Below are 18,500 nucleotides of genomic sequence, written 5' to 3' on the forward strand. Positions count from 1 at the left end.
GCGTGCTTTGAATTTGTTAACAATATTTTATCGAACCATTTTAGATATGTTTAAACGGAATTAGCGTGCTTTAAAATTTGTTAACAATGTTATATCGAACCATTTTAGAATTGTTTAAACGGAATTAGTGTGCTTTAAAATTTGTTAACAATGTTTTATCGAACCATTTTAGATATGTTTAAACGGAATTAGCGTGCTTTAAAATTTGTTAACAATATTTTATCGAACCATTTTAGAATTGTTTAAACGGAATTAGCGTGCTTTAAAATTTGTTAACAATGTTTTATCGAACCATTTTAGAATTGTTTAAACGGAATTAGCGTGCTTTAAAATTTGTTAACAATGTTTTATCGAACCATTTTAGATATGTTTAAATAGAATTTCTTTTTTTTTATGTTGTGTTTATTTCCAGTTCGCTCCTAATTAAAGATGTTTACCTCCAAAAACCGTTCGGGAGCTAGTCATTTAAATTTCAGCTTTCTAAGCTGCTTGATAAGTGTATTGTTGACAGTAATGTGCAAATAAGACTGACAAAAATTACCTATAAGTAAAAAATATTATTACAAGCCTTGGGATACTTTTAATTCACACACATTAAAAAAACAAATTCCCTTTCCTCAAAATTACCTGACCCAACATCCCTCATTCTTCAAGAGATACAAGTATCCTTCCTTGAGAGTTCGAGTTTTTTCTATGTCCACCAAGACGTCTTCAGGACACTCTGGATTCTTCTCGTTTCGCAGACGGGAAAGATATCGACGTTTAAATCCACACTCCTTCAGCAGATCATCGACTGAACTGCTTCTAACAATATTACTCTTCCCACAACGACGTTCCATTTAGGTTATTAAGGGGTGGAAGCTACTGGTAATAGAAGGATCTGTGAGTTCGTTAAGAAGCAGTTGCTGTACACGGTTTCTCAAAAGCAAAGATTAAGCTCTAAAATATACTTTAAGGGCTAAAAATAATAATACACAACAACCATTGTAAATCCTCCCTAAAAACATTCATACACACCAACCATCGTACAATCTTCCATTAAAAAAATCACACATACCAACCATTGTACAATCCTCCCTTTAAACAATAATACATACCAACCATTGTAAATCCTCCCTTTAAACAATAATATATGACAACCATTGTACAATCCTTCCTTAAAATATTAATACATGACAAGCATTGTACAATCTTCCATTAAAAACTTCACACACAACAACCATTATAAATCCTCCATTTAAAGAAATACATACATACCAACCATTGTACAATCCTCTCTCAACCACTGTAAATCCCCTCGCAACCAGCAAGGTCTTCCTTGTTCGTTATACATTGTGTTCGACACAGTTTTTGTTTTGTTGTTTTTTCAGTTAGACGTTTGTATTATTGTTTCGTCAGAAGGGGTATTGACGTCACGTGGTTATCGCGTGGATTAACGTCTCTTGTTTCGTAACATTTTTGTACATACAGCACTTCTCTCATCTCTAGAACACTGCTGGAAAACGACCTCGCTAATCAAGCCAACCACTCCATGGGGCGGACCTAGAGAAGGAGATCAGAACAGTCCAATGATTTGGTTATTTGAGTGGCCCTAGCCTCTCGGGGGTGGGGATGGGGGAGGGTGTTCAAGACTTAATTAAAGTTAAATAACAATTGTATGCAAAGCTTAAAAATCAGAACTGTATACTAAAGTAACTAATAATTTGATTTTCGATTTAAATCAATAGTCCGGCAGGCCAGTCCTTGGTTAAAACTGTCGGACCAACGCGGAGATTGCATCGAAGCTTTGATGGTTAGTCTGCCCATGACCCCTGCCAACCACTGTAGCAGTCTTACAAAATCAATCAATAATTCGAGTCTAACCATAGTTTTATATGGTTGAAATCGTTACGTCCACTTTCTAAGAGGTTTTTAGTGATAAACCCACGCGATAACGAGCAAAGAAAGAGACTGGACACAAAGTATCGATCACACAGTGAAACAATCTTTATTCAAACACATTCAGAAGTTTTAAAAAATTGGCACCTTCACTGGAATGTGTTTAAAAAGTACATAGCAATATATGCTATAGTCTCTACTCCAACATATTTCCATATCAGCTTTCCTGTTCCAGAGTGAGAAAACATGGCATTATATGGAAGAGCAACAACCCTATTCTTCTCGTGGCACAGGCGCCACACACGTGACCAACGGTCGCTCTCACTGCAAAACAAATATATTATATCCTTGGGACATCACTTGACTTGCTTTCTCTACAGTATGCGCTATGTTATAGCCATGTTCCCTACGAGAAAACATATGTGATGCTCTAACTGAATAACCTAGTTCAGTGAATACCTAAGGCGAGCGGAACTTAAAGACTCCCGCTGATTTTTCATATTAAGAACAGATGCACAATATGTACATAGATTAAAAAAATATATGTATTAACTGAGGAGAGGGGATTCCTTTTGGCAAGCTTTCACACCACTTAATTAAAATATATATTGTTCGGCCCCTTATTGCGATTAAAAGGCAGCTACTTCGGTACCGTTGTATTTATTGAATTTCATGTAAAGCTACTCGTGGACTATCTGCACTAGCCGCCCATAATTTTGAAGTGGGGGCTAGAGGGAATCCAGCTAGCCAATCCGGCCTACAGTCAACTCTTAGGCTATTCTTTACCAACGAATAGTGGAACGACCTTCACATTATAACGCCCCAGAGCTGAAAGGGCGAGCTTGTTCCTTGACTGGGCTCAAATCCGCGATCCACAGATTGCGAGTCGAGCGCCTTAATCATCAGACAATGCTAAGCCTCAGTACCATTTAGTACACTCCGATAATAAATCTTTCAGCAAATTTTGTTCGCCATCAATGTAGTACGTGACAAAATAGTATCTTCAACTAACCGGGTACGAACTCGTACTTAAATATTACCACTGTTTTGTCTAAACGCTTCTAACAGTCGCTTAGAGTAATCTTTAGCTGTTGTGACATGAGAATTCTTCAGATAACAAGAGATTTGGATTATCTTACTAGTTTGTTCGATATTCTTCGAGTGGCAACAATAGCTACTTAATTAAACAAACAACTTTTGGGTCCTTTGTTTTCTTTCTTTCTCTCCTGTGGGAATAAGGGCGGGAGTTGGCCCTATAGTAGAACTCTTGATGTCAGAGCTAGGGATCTGAATCTGTGCGATACCACAGATAGTTCCCCCGCACTTTCAAATGTGAGTGCGTTATAAGAGAGACAGTCAAACCCTTATAGTGGATGGTGGGTGGTAGGGTGTTGCTGCCGTTTTTCTGGTCAGTAATTCAAAATTATGAACAGCGACGGACATTCTTATAAATACGGAATACAAATACTTGTTGAATAGAATACGTTATCGGTTAATCAGTTCGTTAATATAAAAAAAAACTTTAATTCAAAGTGTAATAGTAAAATCTTCCCTTTTGAAATAACTTAAAACTGCTATCACGTAGCGCCTCCTAGTGGCACAGCGATAAGTATGTTTTTAGAGCTAAGCCACATTGCACTATCTACTATGTCTGCCGCGGAAAGTCGAACCCCAGATTTTAGCGTTGTAAGTCCATAAATTTACCGATGTCCCACAGTGGGGGGGATACAGTAGCGGTAAGTCTGTAGGCTTATAACACAAAAAAAAACGGGTTTCGATGCCTATGGTGGGCACAGCACAAAAAGCCCATTGGGTGGCTTTGCGCTCAACTACAAACAAACAAACATAAGTTATAACGTATAAACCCTACAACCTAAGTAAGTCCACCTTAAGTTATATGTACGTATGTCGAGCCGAGCGTGACCTAGTAGTCAGTATGACCAGACAGTGGACCTGAAGGACAATTCATCATTCGCTTCCCGTTACCGCAAACTCGCCTTCCGCACATTTAGGTCTCAGGTGTACTGTAGGTCCCACTGACCAGGTCAAACTAGAGTTGTTAATAAGTGCTTTTTCTCTAGTCTATCGGTTCAAAATTACGGACAACTGCGAGAAGATAGCTTCATCAGTCACAGCACCTTCATATGTGTTCTTGACTAGCTTCATCAGTGACAGCACCTCCATGTGTTGTTGACTAGCTTCATCAGTGACAGCACCTTCATATGTGTTGTTGAATAGCTTCATCAGTGACAGCACCTTCATATGTGTTGTTGACTAGCTTCATCAGTGACAGCACCTCCATGTGTTGTTGACTAGCTTCATCAGTGACAGCACCTTCATATGTGTTGTTGACTAGCTTCATCAGTGACAGCTCCTTGATGCAGTGTGTTTTCTAGCATGTGGAGATAACACGATTTGAACATTTCCTCCAAACATTTATGTAATTGAAGATCCGGTAATAAAGTCAGTTTTTTCTATATTTAATTATTCGTTTGCGGTCTAAAAAACTGAAAACCAGTATAGGAAACAGCTTTCCCTTAGCTTTGGTAACCATGAAACAAACTTTCTATAGCTTCAGTAACCAAGAAATAACTTAACAGACGCTTATGTTTTAATATTTAAAATTCATACTACATTAATAATTTTATATTGAAGTAGTGATGTTACGAGAAGATTGAGGGCTTTGTGAAGCTTTGTTATCAGACGAAACTAACGATTATTGTATTCTCCTGCTCGTATACTGTCTCTAAGTCCTTCACCAGTTTCAGTCTATATCTAAGTCCTTCACCAGTTTCAGTCTCTAGCTGATTCCTTCACCAGTTTTAGTCTCTACCTGAGTCCTTCACCAGTTTCAGTCTATATCTAAGTCCTTCACCAGTTTCAGTCTCTAGCTGATTCCTTCACCAGTTTTAGTCTCTACCTGAGTCCTTCACCAGTTTCAGTATCTAGCTGATTCCTTCACCAGTTTTAGTCTCTACCTGAGTCCTTCACCAGTTACAGTCTCTACCTGAGTCCTTCACCAGTTTCAGTCTCTAACTGAGTCCTTCACCAGTTTTAGTCTCTATCTGATTCCTTCATCAGTTTCAGTCTCTAACTGATTCCTTCACCAGTTTCAGTCTCTATGCTGATTTCTTCACCAGTTTCAGTCTCTACCTGAGTCCTTCACCAGTTTCAGTCTCTACCTGAGTCCTTCACCAGTTACAGTCTATATCTAAGTCCTTCACCAGTTTCAGTCTCTAGCTGATTACTTCACCAGTTTCAGTCTCTACCTGAGTCCTTCACCAGTTTCAGTCTCTACCCGAGTCCTTCACCAGTTTCAGTCACTACCTGAGTCCTTCATCAGTTACACTTATAAAATAGTTTCAGTAATAGTGAAAGGTAGGGAGAAAGTTAATATAATGTAAAAACCATAAACACTTGATATTACTGTATTTATCCCTTTGGCAAAGAAATGGTATAAACGCTTTCCCCACTTTGCACTCTTACCAGTGCCATGCCATATTTATTTTATTTTTAGAATTCGTTAATTAGCACAATAAATAAACACATGTAACGTAGCATTTCCATAAGTGTGTTTAAAATCCTAATTTTAAATGTTAAAATATAGAGAATTGTTTCACTTACCGTATACATCCATTCAATTTCAAGATCTCTGGTTTATAGACAGCTTAAAGTAAAGGACAAATATACATGTATTTATAATGTGGTATACCAAAACTTATAGTTCCTGGAAAAAAAAAATTAAAGCCAAGCGCAGACTCCCTTCCCATACACATGCACTGATAAGCACCCTGGTTCTCTTTAGGTTCGTGTTTGGGTAACAAGTGAAAAACAGAGGAAATGACCTAATAGCATATCGTACAGCAGTCTGTCAAGATAAGAACTACGAGTTCAACTTATTCGAGAAGAGGAAGAATGCGTTTATCGTCCAATAGCTGTTGACATTACGTAAAACGTACAAGTGTAGCTTAAACTCTCCCATTGTTTATCGCAATTACGCGCGTGTGTCATTTAGACCAGCGGAAATTCACTCAAGTGGCGTAGTAATTTCAGCCACTCTTCTCCGTTGTTTAATACTTTTTATTTCTCATATATATCTTTCAAAATCTACCGGAACAAGACTGTTCCACGTTTGTAGCTTGGTAGTAATTAAGCACAAAGCTACACGATGGGCTGTCTGTGCTCTGCCCACCACGGGTATCGAAACCCGGATTCTAGCGTTGTAAGTCCGCAGACGTGCCGCTAGGGGGCGATATTATTTGTAAAAATTGGGCAACACCACATCATATATAAATATAAAAAAAATTCGAAAAATAATCAATCTTAACTGGATACTCCACTACGAATGGGTTTGTTTGTGCTATAATTTTCGTCAGAGGCACATAGCAGAATGCGTGGGCTCCCCTGCGAATTTTTCTATCGGGCTTCCCTCATATCCGATTTATTATAGTGCTATAGGCCCCTGTTTATCGTGTCCCCCCCCCATAACTGTTTTTTTTTGGGGGGTGGGGGCTGTTTTCATGCCCCTGAATTTAGCGCAAAGCTATTCAGGAGGCTATCTACTCTGGTAGTTTTCCCTAATTTCAAACAGACTGATCAATGGGAAGGCAGCTAGTTAACAGCACGCACCGCCAACTCTTGTCTGACTGAACAGTGGAACTTGACAGTTACTTTTTTTTTTTGCAGTAATGTGACGCGAACATGTGAACCAACAGGTCCACAGTCGGTCACTGTCTTAACCTGTACTGCGTCTGCTCCGTTTCTCAGAACATCAAACGAATTTGTTTCGTTTTTTACCCTAAAAGTTTCGAGTAATTTGTCCTTGAATTTTGGTCACCATATAATCCTTAAAGTAGGTGTTTAATTTAATACCAGTATAGTGAATAGGGTCAATTGGCCTTTAGACAAATAATGATTATAAACTATCTATACATGCAACAAATTACACATGACTTTATTGGTTACAGAGTCCCTAAGATAACACACGACATTCATACAAAAACATTTGAACAAAGGTATCATCAGTGTAGCAACTAAACCTATTTATTACTGCAGGGGTCCTCTATTTATTTCACATAGAAAATGAGCAATTTCACCCTACGTGTGTGTAACAGACAAAAACATAAAATTACATAAAAAGATGTTATCTGAATAATGTTTCGTGCAAGTTCGATAAAGCACCAGTTTGGATAATGTCTCTAGCTCTGATAAAGCAACAGTATAGGTAAGATATTTTACTGCAAAGCACAAAAATGTTTACTAAAAAGCAAAACATTTTGTTTGGCTAATGAAAACTCTGCTGTTCGCAAAGCTTTGGTATATACTAAGGATTTTTTCTTATTGGCTGAGGTAGTGTGAGGTGCAGAAGTCCCGATGTTGGGCATTGTTTTTTGTTGTTTTTAAGTCCTACATGTATGAGCATGGGGATGTGCAATGATTTCTTTCTGTGGGAATTTTGAAATATAAAAAGATCAATCATAATTGTTTGTTTGTTATGGATTTCGGGCAAAGCTACACAAGGGCTATCTGCGCTAGCCGTCCCTAATTTAGCCGTGTAAGACTAGAGGGAAGGCAGCTAGTCATCGCCACCCACCGCCAACTCTTGGGCTACTATTTTACCAACGAATAGTGGGATTGACCGTCACATTATAACGCCCCCATTGCTGAAAGGGCGAGCATGTTTGGTATGATGGGGATTCGAACCTAACCATAATATAAAATAACACAAATATACATACTTTATTAATGAAACAGAGACATTATCCAAACTGTTGCTTTATCAAAGCTAGACATTATCAAAACTGGTGCTTTATCAGAGCTGGAGACATTATCCAAACTGGTGCCTTATCAAAGCTAGACATTATCAAAACTGTTGCTTTATCAAAGCTAGACATTATCAAAACAACTGTATTTTATGTGATGCTTAGATCACAGGAAAAGTTCCTGTTCCCATTTCCAGTAACTGTAGATGTAAAATTTCTAATCTAAACAAAGTGTAACAGTTTACAAAAAAAAAAGGAGTCTGATTATTTACTATCAATTGTTAGTTCCCATTCCATGTCAGTAACTAAAACAGTTACTGGCAGTAACTAAAACTTAAATATCTTGCAATAAATACTCTTAGGACAGTGGTACTCCAAGTATTTGTTTGCATGCCACCTGAATGTTTCTGTTTTGGCAGTCCACAGTGGGATCTAGACACTATACTACTTTCTTTCATGGACCACGTGGACAAAAAAAACCTGCAGACCACAGACTGAAAACTGATGTTCCGGGAGAACACAACAAACCCACTCACCTTGAATGCTTAAATAATATTTATTATGTATAAAAAGGCTACATAACTTTTCCATTGTAATAATTTAATTTAATTGTATAATATAAACCAGAATGAGGGAAAGAAAAAAAAAAAACAACCTTGTTAAAATGCTATAACATTTCACCAAATTTTAATCAATATATATCGTAACAGTTGATAGCTATGATATTTTTTTTCTAAAAGGCATAGTGTGTTAATATCTATGAAAAGCACCAGTAATTACAACCTCGGCCTAACATCTAATCGTTCAAAACTGTAACATTTCACATTTTGTTTTAAATATTTTCTAAAATAAAGCCAATAAAATGTTCTTTTCGTCCGTTGATGTCTTCTTATCTTTGCTTACTGATATATAAAATCCATGTGACTATTAATGTCATTTCACATGATAAACCATATATATATATTTATGATGTAACTAACAAACAACGAAAGAATTTTGATAACAAGTTTAGTGTTTCACATCATGAAATTTTCTTTTACAATTCTGTATATCAATGCAAAATACTGTACATTAAATCTGTGTCTTTTATAGATCTAATATAGCTTTTCTGCACTGTTGTATGAAACAGACACCAGGTGGCGAACTAGTTTTATCCTAAAGCTGATGTTTGAACTTCAGAGTACAACCAATGTTATATGTTGTTTAGACCAGGGATTCTCAAACTGCAGTACGTGGAGCTAATGTCGGTGGTACACGACACGATTAATATTAAAAAATCATAAAATTTGTAATAAACCCTATCTGAACTTTCCATGTACGTATACATACTACACTCCTCACTTACAGTCTCACCCTCTACTTACGTAGACTCACCAGTATTTTCTTCCCTTAAAATTGACAAAAATTTTACCTCATATTCTTTTATTCGTGCCAAAAAAAAAACAATCGCATCCTTCGCATTAATGGGTAAGTGTTAAAAATATTAATTTTTGTTTTTGCGTTTTATATATATATATATATTTTTAAATTAGGCCTGGGTTTGTCATTTTAAAAAAATTGAACAAAAAAGTGGTATGCGAGCCTGAAACGTTTGAGAACCACTGGTTTACAGTTTAATTTCTCGGGGAAATTTATTCAGTACACGTAAAATGGTGCAGTATATGAAAACAATAAATATACATATATATATCTATATATAGATGCATAAAAAAATAGTGCTACTACAAGTGAAAATTAAACATACAAACTGTTCATTCACCAGAAAAGTGGAAAACATACAATAACATAGAACCGATGCTTTTAAGTTACCATACGTATCTGTAGATAATGAAAATTGAGCTCAATTCTTGCATTTTTTTTACTTAAACGAGCTTTGAGTTCTTTATCCAAGTGTGGCAATAACAGTCAAATAAATGTTTTTCTCGTTCGCCGAAACGTAATTTTAAATAACCTTGAAAAGTACAAAATTAACAATTAATAAGCTTTTTTCAATGTTTGAGTTAGTAAAATATCAAAACCCAGCAACAGTATCGAAACGACACACGAGAAGATTGCTCTTAAGGAATTTATTGTTTTTCTTAAAACAAAATGCCACGACACTTTCAACAAGTTACAGTAGAAATCGTAGATAGAAAGCTGAAACAAAACTGAAAGAAATAAGATTCTCTTTATCGAGTCCTTCGTAATGCCGAGTATTTAAAACGGAAGTAAAAAAAAATATGAATACTGCTTGAAAACTGAATTTGTCTTCTCGGGGCAAGTGCTTTAAAATTTTTCAATACTGCATTTGTAGATACTACTGACGATAACAGAAAAATACAGAGATCCAATTATTTCTATTAAAACTGAAATTTTATTAATGTATTATATATGGTTCACTATTCCTCACCCTAAGCCTAGCTTTCTTCATTTTTTACGCTGTCCTCATCAATTAGATCTGTTTTAGGATCAACTATTTCAAAACCATTATCTCCATTAAGATTACTACAATTGTAGACTTCCCCGTTATCGTTTTCACTGTGTTCGTCTGATTCTCTGTTTTCTTGATTTTCAGGGGGACTGCTCCCCTTTTCCTGGACAGATTCTTCCTTTCTGTCTACGTCCAATGATTCTTTTGTAGCTTGTTCGTTATCTTCTGTTTTATCAACGCTCTTTAAATCATCCTGTTTTTGTTTTTCACCTTTATACTCATACTGATAAAGAGGCCAAAACGATTCAAAGAATCCTACATCTTCTGTGAGATTTGGTAACAACCAAAGATGATGTTTTCCAAAAGTCAGTAACCAGATGATAACAAAGACAACCATACGTACTGGAAGAACAAAAGGGAAGTATCTGGTTTTGATTTGGAATTCAAGAAATAACAAATTCATGCTGCCATTCTTTACAACAATGACTAAAATTTAAAACAGCTAAAAAGGGAATATAAAATAAAATGTTTCAATCGGAGTTGACCCAACATCATTAGTTGATAGATGTTCAAGTGATTCAAACATTCACATTTGTTTCCTTTTAAATCCCATTTGTAGCTGTTTTTAGGTTTTATTCACTTAAAGAAATACATGAAATACCTCCAGAACTTTAAATACTGATTAATACAGATGACATAAAATGATAAAAGTGAGAATTTATATTAATTTAAAATCAAAGTATAGATGTTTTAAACTAAATTCAAGTTTATCACCTTAAAGCATCTTGTAGCTGTCATCTTTCCAAAGGCTACTACACTTATAACAGATTATTTTGTCTCTATCAATCGAGCTCTGACTACAACAAACACATCACAAGGAGCAAAATAATTATGTACTGAACTCCAGCTTAACTGGCACAAGCGGATGAGAATGATGACACGCTATTCCAGGATGTAATGCCAGTCTATTGCAGGTTACCCACCCCCCCTCAGTTAACGGCTCATTGCTGTAGGAAGCAACTTTTGAGTGGTCAGACCATTGCCACAGCTAAACAATGTGTGAGAAGCACACTACTGACATACAAAGCATGCCATTTTTAGGGGGGTCTGGGGGCATGCTCCCCTGAAGATTTTCGAAACTTTAGTGCTATAAAATTCAATCTTGAGCCATTTTAACTACAATAGCTGCTTACACACACCTTAATAAATTGAATTAGAAGAAGCAAGTTCTAACACATAAATTGTAGCTATACATGCCATGAAAAAGTGGTCAGGCCATGGCCTGACTGGCCTTACCACTTCCTGCAGCTGGTAGCCCATCAGTGCCTTGCTCAAGTACACAACACGGTGACCATTTTGGTTGATTAAACTAACTTACTAAAGATTTGTTTCAGCCCCAGCATACAGATAAAGTGTTAATAAAGTTGATGAGAATTTTGAAACAAAAAATTGTACATGACACCAATCTGATATTCATAAAAAACTTTTCTGACTTGTAAAAAGTACAATTTAATACAGAAATACAATGTTTGTCTAATATAGAATAGAATACAATAAAACTGGTTACAATAGTCTTCACGCCAATATGGTTCAAAAATATTTTCAGAGAAAACCTATGTTTAGTGACACAATTCGATTCTATATGCTTTGTAATACATGTAATTTACATATTATATGTTTAACAAAACTGCAAACACCTAGTTACAAGTGTTTGTTGACAAAAGAAACAGAAATAATTCAGGTTATTATGCTGAAAAATGCACAAACTTGTACAAGTTTTACTTTTGATATAGTAAAATTATGTAAAAACAACTAAAATACTGTCTGATTATCTGATGTAGTAAAATTATGTAAAAACAACTAAAATACTGTCTGATTATCTGATGCAGTAAAATTACGTAAAAACAACTAAAAATTATGTAAAAACAACTAAAATAATACTGTCTGATTATCTGATGTAGTAAAATTATGTAAAAACAACTAAAATACTGTCTGATTAACACTTAATTTTTGGTTCTTGTTCGATTTTACTTCAAAACTTTTTGCATTTTACTTACTAACTGCTAAACCGATGATGACCACAAGAAATCCAGCAGCTACAATACTTAAATAATAGATGTAGTGACGAACCACCCTCGGCCACAGGGGAAACAGGCAAAGAGCAATGGCTCCTAGCACTGAAAAAAAGTAAACAATATATAAGAAACAAACTATATTATTATCACAATAATATCATCGACACATTTTTGTTGATTGATCTGTTTTGTAAAAAAAAATAACACGAATTTGAATTGCAAAGAACTTTTGGTTTCACACGTCAGTAGTTTATTTAAAAGAAGTTTTTTTAACATTATTTAAATTGGATGCCCAGTTTTCCCGTTAACAGCTTTAGGATATGAGAAACGGGTGATTCTTTGCGTACGATTGGGCTTCAGGTAGGTAATCTTGTAATCATGCAGGTCTATACTTTATGAAGACAAGTAACGAATGTTGGATTGTAAATAAAGAAAAAAACATTACTCAATTTTTTTCATTTCATTTGTGAACTTTGTGAATAATACTAGTACATATTAAAGGCTATACAAAATTAAGTGCAGCACTCTGGTCAGATTTTTTTAGAAATCTTTCTCCCCCTGTATCGTTGGAGGGCTGGTATAAAATATTTTTCCCAGGCTGTTTTAAAGAAGTTTAAGTTTTTTTGTTACTTTGTAATGAAAGAGCTTAGAGTTCATGTCAAAAGCACTGACGGTCTTTCATAAAAATAAAATGAGAAACTCATGCAAAAATTAAATGTGTAATTATCAAAATAATTATAAAAGATTTGAAGCACACACTATTTAAAGTTTAAAAAACACAGTATGGTTTCATCCTGAATAGCCATTCCAATGATTACCCAGTATGGTACTGTTTAAATATTTTCAAGCTTAGCTTCTCCAAGCCTAAGAGAATTAATTAACGTTTTCAAGTCAAGCTTCTTCTGAGTTGTGAGAACTATTGAATAAAAGTTCAAATGCTGACTCTAATAATACAACCTCTTACTTCCTGTATTATTAGTGCATTCAAATACCAAGCTTTTTTTTTATTCTACAAAATTCTAGGCCTAAGTTGTAAGCTTATGTCATGGCCACCAGATTCGGCTACTGGTGTTAACTTTCTACTGTTGCCATGTAGTGCTCGTGCACTGGGAAACTGTATATAAGCTTTATTTGCAAGAAACGCTGCAAAGTCAAGGATTAGATCAGAGTGATAGTTTTGTTGACACTTCACTTTTATAGAAAGACCAAGATCTTAATATGGTATCCCATAATCCTTTGATTACTTTCATCACTCATCAATCCAAATAAAAATATTCTATGAAGATAAGCCTCCACTTATACCAAATAGTACAGGTCTCTGTATCACCTCTAGGATTAAGTATGACCCTGCTTTAGTTAGTCTGATAGAAAAATATGCCCTCCATATTTGCATGACCTCTATAAATGAACTCATTCCACACATCAATCACCCTGTTAGAGAAACAAAACTGTATTAAGTGGAATCTAGCTATCTTTATCAAATCTGAAACTTGTGTCCTCTCATCCCATTATCTTTAGAATACAACACAAAGACATCAGAGACCTTTATCCTTTCATTAATCGCTTCAAGAATCTTGTAACTTCCAATAAAATAACCTCTTAACTTTCTTTCGTCAAAAGTAAACAAGTTAAGAGATCATAACTTATCCCCCTACATGACAACCCTTCCAACCCTGGATTCTTCTTAGTATTGTTTGTTTGTTTTGAATTTCATGCAAAGCTGCACGAGGGCTATCTGTGCTAGCCAGGGTGGTGATAACTAGCTGCCTTCTCTCTAGTCTTTCACTGCTAAATTTGGGAAACCGCCAACTCTTGGGCTACTCTTTTACCAACAAATAGTGGGATTGACCATCACATTATAACATCCTCACGGCTGAAAGGGCGAGCATGTTTGGTGGGATGGGGATTCAAACCCGCAACTCTCAGACAGCGAGTCAAGTGCCATAACCACCTGGCCATCCCGGGCCTCTTCCTAGTAGCCCTCCTCTGAACCCTTTTGAATAAATCAACCTCCTTTCTTAGATAAGGAGATCGAAACCGTACATACTGACTTATAAGGTGGACAGAAATATACGTAGGCCTCTAGAGACACCTTTTCTATATCGACTGATAATTTTGTGTTTACAAACAATTGCAAAGGTGCAACTGTAGGCCCAACCTTTCACACACACAAAAATAACACACCTATAAGTGCATGTAAATTAAAATATAAATTATATCAAATGTTTTAGCTTACCTAAAAGTGTTCCTGCTATCCACACTTTCAATGGTATTGGATCATATATCCAAACATAAGCCTATAAACAGAAAATTACATTTCATTCCTGTAGAGACAGTAGATTATTTTTTACTTCAGCCCCTGGTATAGATCTGTTTTCTTTCCACAGAAAAAAAACTAGCCTTTTCTTTTCTTGTGTAAAATATAATAAAAAACTCATCTTGATCTGTCATAAATTAACGAAGCTCGCGAACACGGCTTGAATCAATGCAGCAATCCAATAAAACAACACAACACCGTAACATATTAGTTTATTCACTAAATCAATAACATCAAATATCTTCATTTGAAAGGACAGTAACAGTTGCAACATATTGTCCTAGTAAGATCTAGTTGTCAAGTTTTCCCTTAGAACAGATTTGAAGTAACACTCACAGAAACAGTTAATTAAAACCTGTTGGTCTTTATACATTGAACAAGTAGGATTTATGTCAACATCTTTAGGATGTTACAATAAATAAGTTGTATGATTATCTTAAATGTCTGGGCTCAGAAGATTGGGTAACTTTCTAGGGTGTTAAAATAAATAAGTTTTATGATTATCTTAAATGTCTGGGCTCAGAAGGTTAGGTAACTTTCAGACTTATTTATTTATAATGACTGGTAGACCCTATATTAGTATTTCAATATTTTCTTAAGACCTAAAACTCCCTCACCTGAATAATTAATTATCTAATATACAATGCCTTTGCGATTATAACAAGTTAATTTTGGGTAAACATGTTTATTCATTGATATTAATTATTATTAAACAGTTTATTCTGTCTTCATTAAGCAACAAAATATAACAACACATCTAATTCCAAGTCTTCAACATACCTCGTTTCCATCGACAAAAACTTGTTCTAAGTGCATGTCCAGTTTAATTTTCTTTCTTTTCTTTTCTCGTTCTTCTCCTTTCTATACAATATGACAAAGTTTTAAAGGAAACGGATAAGATCTTTTTATAAAATAAAAAAGCACTAACCACCGTCAACAATGAGCGTGTCTACAGGGTGTTGCTGGGAGATAGTCATGACTAGTTGTGTATTTTAAAAATATAAAAATTAGCAGAAAAGAAAAAAAAAATAACTATTACTTAAAAACAAGCTACCACAAGTGCAAATTGTGTTATTGAAACACCTATGCCCTCACTAATGTCATACTGTATGTTTAGATCTTCCCCCCTCAATTTGATTGACCTTGAAACTTTGACCCACAACCTTCAAAAGTTAACCAGGTCTAGAACTATGTATACAAGTTTGATCGATATCCATTCATCCTGTACTGAAATATGTCCTTAAAATTGGGAAAGATTTTCTACTTAATAGTGACCTTTTAAACTTGACCTTTGATCCATGACCTTCAAAAGTTAACCAGGTCTAGAACTATGTATACAAGTTTGATTGATATCCATTCATCCTGTACTGAAATATATCCTTAAAATTAGGAAAGATTTTCTACTTACTAGTGACCTTTTAAACTTGACCTTTGATCCATGACCTTCAAAAGTTAATCCAGAACTGTGTATTTATTACCTGTTGTACAAGTTTGGTAAAAATCCATCCATCTAATTTTGAGATATCCTGTCCACAAGATTGAGTCGGACAGATAGGAGGCAAGCCAATAAGCCATGCTCCGATTCCAAAACTTAATAGATACACGAGATTTGTGGCAAGGTGTAAATGTATCATTAATAACTCTTCATGAAATGATATCTAGTAGATAGGTCTCTAAAATTAGAAACAAAAATACCTTTTTCTCTTCCACTTCTTTTTCACTTTTGCTATCTCTTTCCTTATCTTGGTCTTTTTCACTGTCTTTTTCTCTCTTTGCCTCCTTTTCTTTATTGTCTTCACCAGTACCTACTTCATCTTTCTCCTTTTTTTTCTTTTTACCTTCTTTTTGGATAAAAATCTTTCGAGCACGATGAAAAAATTTGTGTCTCAGCATCCTTTAATACATATCATAAAAAGCAATAATAAATACGTGAATTTTGCTTAAACTCAGGCATGGGTTTTATTACGTCAACAAAGAAAATAACACATGGACTTGGAACTTAACTTTCCCAAAGCCAACGCTCTATTAGTTTAAGTTAGAGGATTATTATTAATTCTATTAACTATTAACTCCAAATACTCCTACTCGGTAGTAAGTAGTCAGTTCACTCTTCCAAATAGAATCTTGTGGATTAAAAATGTGTCATATACAACAAAGGAAATTTAGTTTCTTGAAAAACCAATCCTTTATTTTCATGCAGAGATGACCCCCAGAAGATGTCTTAAATATTCAACAGAGAATAAAAGTACAGGATGTTTTTAGCAGTAACAAATCTCACAGAAGTTATATGATTTCTGTATGCTCCAACTTTAGGAACTTGTAAAAATTACAAAAACTTAAGATTATGCAATTTTCAGTTCTGTAAAATTCTGTTAAATTTAATGAAATTAAATATTCTCCTTTCAAACTTGCTATATTACTATAACTTATTAGAGCTAGAAAGTTCACCTCATTCTATGGACAGAAGGCCTAATGCAATGAAAGGCTGGACTTGAAACCAGTAATGTATCAGAAATGCTAGGCCTGAAACATACTAGACTGAAACCAGTAATGTAACAGAAATGCTACACCTGAAACATACTAGACTGAAACCAGTAATGTAACAGAAATGCTAGGCCTGAAACATACTAGACTGAAACCAGTAATGTAACAGAAATGCTAGGCCTGAAACATACTAGACTGAAACCAGTAATGTAACAGAAATGCTAGGCCTGAAACATACTAGACTGAAACTATACACTATAACACTTTTATGATACATCGTTTTGATGACAAATAAAAGGAAGAAAACTATCATCATGATAATACCATCTATTTTTGATGATGTAGATATTATAGCCACATGACAGTGTTTGTACATACACAGATATACAAGTTGGTAGCTACATTTGTTTTTCATTCATTACAGTGAGATGACCATAATCCTAACACAAATGTACAATTCCTTCGAACCAAAAGTTCAATTGTGAGACAGATCTAGCTCAAGTTAACAATACTTCTACTTTTCATCTGCCTGCCATAATGTTTAAAAAAATGTAACTGTTACACTGAAAAGATCTTTTAACAGTTTAAATCAACCACATCAGAACAGCCAAACTTACATATCCATATAGTCCGCTACGGAATCTCTTGTTGTAAATAAAATCTCAGTCTTATCCTTCCCCGTTGACCATGGTGAATCCAAAAGACAATCCACAGCTTTGGAAGCTAAAGAATATTCATACCAAAAAAATACTATAGTAAGTGTTGTCAAATGAATACAAATATGACTCGTACAGCAAGCAAAGCAGTTTCAAAACTTTGTTCTTTGTTTAGATGAGCAACAGCTAAAAAGACTTACCTACAACAAAGTGTCTAATACAATAAAAGTGTAATATATTCATACCTGTAACTTACTCACCAATAAAATATTCAACTTTATGACTCAAAAGAGACGTCTTCTTAACCGGAAGCTCCTGTCGTAAATATTTTGCGATGGCATATTCCACTTTATCGGGTTTCTCATCTTTCAGATCTGATGTAACCTGCAGGTACGTAGTACCAAACATGGTAAAACTTATGTTTGTTCATTATAACAAATTAAAAAAGTTTTAGATCAAGAGTGAGACTAGTGGAACATTTTGTTATACTTAAAATCTCTCAAAGACTTGTGGGTTTTTGTTCATCAGTTTTATAATGAATCTAATGTCCGGACTGAAATTGTCCAACTTCGTGCTATTGGTGAACTAAGTAGCATTTGAGTGCAGTTTCACGAGTTGGATATTACTTATCCATGAAAAAATTTATCCTGGCTTTATTCAAGTGTAAATACCAAAGTAATACATTAATAGGTAAGAAATATGGAAAGGGTTCAGAGAAGAGTTACTAGAATGTTGCCTGGGGTTGTCATACGAGGAGAGTTACTAGAATGTTGCCAGGGGTTGTCATACGAGGAGAGTTTGAAATCTCTCAAATTGTTTTCTCTTGAAAAAAGTAGAGTTAGGGAGGATCTGATTGAGGTGTTTAAGATTGTAAAGGAAATTGATAGTGTTGATGCATCATCTTTTTTCATACTTAAC

General features: G+C 35.0%; 1 protein-coding gene and 1 long non-coding RNA gene across 2 annotated transcripts in view; both read right to left on the bottom strand.

Moving 5' to 3' along the window:
* Positions 1-359: 359 nt before the first annotated feature.
* On the bottom strand, positions 360-5,760 carry LOC111089883. Its single transcript, XR_002614042.1, has 3 exons — positions 5,503-5,760; positions 1,258-1,542; positions 360-864 (listed from the first exon to the last, which is right to left on the bottom strand). It is a non-coding gene; the product is annotated as an uncharacterized LOC111089883 (long non-coding RNA).
* Positions 5,761-9,374: 3,614 nt separating this feature from the next.
* Positions 9,375-18,500, bottom strand: part of LOC106474838 (translocation protein SEC62-like) — a 12,022-nt gene continuing 2,896 nt past the window's right edge. Inside the window, exons 2-8 of the mRNA XM_013935532.2 lie at positions 17,843-17,966; positions 17,544-17,649; positions 16,138-16,336; positions 15,223-15,303; positions 14,362-14,422; positions 12,108-12,227; positions 9,375-10,452 (exon numbers count right to left, since the gene is read on the bottom strand). Of these exons, the coding sequence (XP_013790986.1) occupies positions 10,037-10,452; positions 12,108-12,227; positions 14,362-14,422; positions 15,223-15,303; positions 16,138-16,336; positions 17,544-17,649; positions 17,843-17,966 (1,107 nt within the window). The 3' untranslated portion in view covers positions 9,375-10,036. The remainder of the gene's footprint in view (positions 10,453-12,107; positions 12,228-14,361; positions 14,423-15,222; positions 15,304-16,137; positions 16,337-17,543; positions 17,650-17,842; positions 17,967-18,500) is intronic.

This window comes from Limulus polyphemus, unplaced genomic scaffold (genome assembly GCF_000517525.1).
Source record: "Limulus polyphemus unplaced genomic scaffold, Limulus_polyphemus-2.1.2 Scaffold7746, whole genome shotgun sequence".
Classification (NCBI taxonomy): domain Eukaryota; kingdom Metazoa; phylum Arthropoda; class Merostomata; order Xiphosura; family Limulidae; genus Limulus; species Limulus polyphemus.